This window comes from Gossypium arboreum, chromosome 12, assembly GCF_025698485.1.
Source record: "Gossypium arboreum isolate Shixiya-1 chromosome 12, ASM2569848v2, whole genome shotgun sequence".
NCBI classification, from domain to species: Eukaryota; Viridiplantae; Streptophyta; class Magnoliopsida; order Malvales; family Malvaceae; genus Gossypium; species Gossypium arboreum.
Window position 1 is genome coordinate 103,627,107 of NC_069081.1, and position 4,737 is coordinate 103,631,843.

Consider the following 4,737-nt stretch of genomic DNA (forward strand, 5'->3'; position numbering starts at 1 on the left):
CTTCGGGTTGTCCAAATTAGGGCATAACACAACTTCTCTATCGGCGGGTATCTTGCCCCACATTCCGTGAACTTTTTACTGAGATAGTAAATAGCTTTTTCTTTCCTCCCCGACTCGTCATGCTGACCTAATACGCATCCCATAGAGTTCTCAAATACTGCCAAATACAGTATCAACGGCTTATCGGGGTTAGGTGGCATCAGCACCGGGGCATTGGATAAATACTGTTTGACCTTGTCGAAAGCCCTTTGGCATTCTTCATCCCATTCACCTGGGTTATGTTTCTTGAGGAGGCGAAAGACAAGGTCACATTTCTCGGTCAGTTGTGAAATGAACCGAGCAATGTAATTTAATCTTCCTAGAAAGCCTCGAACTTCTTTCTGAGTGCGCGGCGGGGATAGCTCTTGTATGGCTTTAACTTTGTTTAGATCAATCTCGATCCCTTTCTCACTAACCACGAATCCGAGCAACTTTCCAGACTTGGCTCCAAAGGTACATTTGGCGGGGTTGAGTTTTAGCTGAAACTTTCTCAACCTCAAGAACAATTTTCCCAGGACTTGTATGTGCTCCTTCTCTGTTCGAGACTTAGCTATCATGTCATCCACATAGACCTCGATTTCTTTATGCATCATATCATGAAAAAGGGTTACCATGGCTCTTTGATAAGTTGCCCCCGCATTCTTCAGTCCAAACGGCATCACCTTGTAACAGAACGTGCCCCACATGGTTACAAATATGGTTTTCTCTATATCTTCAGGATGCATCTTGATCTAGTTATATCCCGAAAAACTATCCATGAATGAAAACAGTGAGTGTCCCGCAGTGTTGTCCACTAGGGTGTCAATATGAGGTAGTGAAAAATTGTCTTTTGGGTTGGCTTTATTCAAATCTTTGTAGTCCATACACATTCGCACTTTTCCATCTTTCTTAGGGACAGGGACGATGTTGGCTACCCAATCTGAGTATTTTACCACCTTCAAGAATCCAGCGTCAAACTACTTTCGAACTTCTTCCTTTATTTTTAGCAAGACGTCGGGCCTTATTCTTCGGAGTTTTTGCTGAACAGGCTTACACTCTTCTTTTATGGGGAGTCGGTGCACCATGATGTTAGTGTCCAACCCGGGCATATCTTGGTATGACCATGCGAAGACATCTTTGAATTCTTGAAGTAATTCAATAAAGTCTCGCTTCATCTCCGAGTAATACATGTTCTGATCTTCACCTCTTGTCGTTCTCCTAAGCTCACAATTTCGACTGATTCTTTGTGAGGTAGGATTTGTTTCTCATCTTGTTCTACCATCCTCAACAAATCAGAAGATAGGTTACAGCCTTGGTCATCTTCAAAATCCTGAGAATCATCCATACACACATCTTGCTCGAAAGGAAATTCTGAGTCGCTAGCAGTGTCACTCGTATTACTAATATCTAGGGACCTGTTATGAGGACGAAGGCAGATACAAAGAATCAAAAGAATTCGAAACATTTATTTCCGTGATATGATTATGAATGATGAATGAAAGAATATTTAGAAGAATGTTTCAAGAATAAAAGAATTCGAAAGTAATCATTTGTATGGTTATGAATGGAATTGAAAGGATGAGATAACATTTGCTCAAAAATAATAATAACCGTGCATTTTATTGAAATGTCGTTTTTAAACATCGACCTATTTCACAAAAGATTCTTATTACTCCTAGGCCTAGAACAATAACTGTGTTTTGGACATTACTCTGAATTCGTTCTAAAAGCTATAGGAATCTCTTCCGCAGTCCAGTTGTCCAGAACACTTTTAGGAGTGCAGAGGCAAATGCCCGATAAATTCTCTCCTCCGGTCTCCTCTTCGCATATGATGTTGATGTCTAAGCTTTCCAGCCTTTCTTCTATAGCTCCCGTCATTGGTGTGTCTCTCTCGGGATGAATGATTCCCCCGGACACAAATATTTTCGATATGTGGGGGAATGTCATTGGTTCCCACTTGATTTCCTCCCCCGTTAATCGAGCTCTTCTTCTTTCTTACTTTTTTCCCAACTCCCTTCTCTTTTGTTTCGCATCCGTCTTAAATCCTAAACCGAAGCGGTCTCTCTTGTCTTTCAGCATTGGCGTTTCAACCCTTCCTTGCAGATGTTTCCCAAGTCCTCTTCCGGGTAGGGCTCCTTTTCCAATCGTTAACTGGAGGCTCATCCTCGTGGTTTTGGACAATTTTGGCACCAGAATTTTGCTTCCCTCAGCGATGAAGGTTGCATTAACAAATTCTAAAGATCGAAATGAACATTCGATTGCTTCGTCATCTGTCTCCAAATAGGGCGCATTATTTCTCACAGTTGCAATGATATCCTCTTCAGCATTGATCGTTATCAACTTCCCCTCTGATACCAGCTTCAACTTTTGATGCAACGAAGAAGGCACTGCCCCAGCTGAATGTATTCAGGGCCTCCCCAATAAGCAATTATATGAGGGCTTGATAACCATTACTAGGAAATCCATCTCATATATGTTTGGCCCAATCTGAAGAGGTACCTCGATTCTGCCTATCACCTTTCTCTCCGTGCCTTCAAATGCCTTCACTATGTTCTGGCACTCCTTCATGTGAGAGCTATCTACAAGTAATCTATTTAGTGTGGTCAATGGCAGGACGTTCAAAGCCGATCCGTTGTCAATCAGTACGCCTGGCAGCGTATACCCTTTACAGCGCGTGGTAATGTGCAATACTTTAGTCGACCCCATGCCACTGGGTGGTATCTCATCGTCATTGAAGAAGATATAGTTGTCGGCACTTATGTTACTAACCAATCGGTCCAGTTTGTTAAAGGAGATATCATTGGCAACATACGTTTCATTCAAGACCTTCCGAGCTTAGAAGTAAGGCCAGCACTGAGATACGAGCTGGTTGTTTACGTAGCTGTTCCACCACGCTGTATTCACTATGCTTTAGGAATTTTAAAAACTCCTTAGCCTCTTCTTCGTTAACTAGCTCATTGACAGGAAGTTCAGATTTGGTCGCTTTTTCCTTCACCCCTTCAACCACTAGGGCTTTTTCTTTTACGGGCTGTGCCTTCTCACTCGCTGTATTGTAACGTCTCCCGTTACGTGTATAGGAGCCCCTATCTTGGTCCTCTTTTAAAGTGTCGACCAGGCTTTCCTTCCCTGGAATTTTCACATTACAATCATAATTCCATGGGAACCTTTTGTTATCTTTGTAAGGGAAGACTGCAGGTCTCTGGATTATGACCCTTGGTGGTAGTTGAACTCTAGCTTCATTATTTTTGGGTCTCGATATGATAACCACGGGGTAGTTAACTGTTTGATTTTGTACCGTCGACTCTCCCTCCGACGCACATATGTCTCCCTCTACGGGGTTTTTAGTCTCTTCATAAAATTCTATTTCCTTATTATTCATCATGTTCTGCACTAGGGCCCTGAACTCCACACACTCTTGGATTTCATGCCTCACCTCATTGTGGAACTCGCAATAGTTCCTCTCTTCTTTGGATTCTCTTCCCAAATCCAACGCGATCAAACCTCTCATGACCATCTCCCTCCACACTTGTCTCAACAGAGTCCTGAATTTTGTAACCTCACACTTAATATTCTTGTTTTTGCCTTCGCTTATTCCGTTCACTCCTTGGTCGGTGTGATTGGGGAGTGGGTTTCCTGATACATTGGGCATGACTGAGTCATCAAATCTCACGATTCCCACCTTAATGAGTCTTTCGACCACTTTCTTGATTGCAGTGTAATTTTCGATTGAATGCCCTGTAATTCCCGTGTGGTATTCACATTGGGCGTTTGTGTCATACCATTTGGGATACGGGGGCTGCAGTGGCTCCAGGTAGAAAGGGGATACCACATGAGCGTTGAATAGGTTCTGGTACAACTCCCTATACGTCATAGGTATAGGGGTGAATTGTGGCCTTTCTGTGTTCTTCCTTTCATTGGATTTAGGGCTTTGTTGATTGGTGGTCACCATTTTGGGTTGATTTACGGTAAATGATTTGGACTGCCCCTTGTTGAATGTACTCGTGTTGTTCACTTCATTATCCCTTTTCCTCGAGACTGACTTCTTAGCACTCTCTCCCAATTCTATCTTGCCGCTCCTTACAGCATTTTCGATCATTTCTCCCGTCATCACTATGTCAGAGAAGCTCTTGGTGGCACTTCTCAACATATGAGTGATAAAAGGGGCTTTCAAGGTGCTAATAAAGAGCATTGTTGTCTCTTTTTCTAGAAGTGGCGGTTGAACTTGCATGGCCACCTCTCTCCATCTTTGTGCATACTGTCTGAAACTTTCATTTGACTTTTTTTCCATATTCTGGAGAGTGATCCTGTCGGGGGACATGTCCGTCACATGATTGTATTACTTCATAAAGGCCTGAGCTAGGTCCTTCCATGAGTTAATCTTGGCTCGACTCAGTTGGTTGTACCACTTAGACGCCGCTCTAACCAGACTATCTTGAAAGCAGTGGATTAGTAGCTGGTCATTGTTAACATATCCCGTCATTCGCCTGCAAAACAAGGTGATGTGGCTTCAGGTAAGCTTGTTCCATTATATTTCTCGAATTCAGGCATTTTGAATTTAGGGGGGAGGACTAAATCTGGGACCAGGCTCAGATCCTTGGCATCAATCCCTTGATGATGATCCGCGCTCTCCATGGCTTTGAATTTCTCTTCAAGCCATCTACACCATTCTTCTAATTATTTTTGCGAATCCATCCTTGCTTTTTCCTCTTCAGCCACTTC

At 42.9% G+C, this 4,737-nt stretch overlaps 1 protein-coding gene across 1 annotated transcript; it reads right to left on the reverse strand.

The window, feature by feature from the left end:
- Positions 1-2,833: 2,833 nt before the first annotated feature.
- LOC108477780 (uncharacterized) lies at positions 2,834-4,336 on the reverse strand. The gene has a single exon (XM_017780273.1). The coding sequence runs from the start codon at positions 4,334-4,336 to the stop codon at positions 2,834-2,836; it is 1,503 nt and encodes a 500-aa protein (XP_017635762.1).
- Positions 4,337-4,737: the final 401 nt, after the last annotated feature.

Bases quoted from the DNA above. Each gene is read 5' to 3' on its own strand.
- LOC108477780 (XM_017780273.1), bottom strand. From the start codon at position 4,336: ATGTCCCCCGACAGGATCACTCTCCAGAATATGGAAAAAAAGTCAAAT.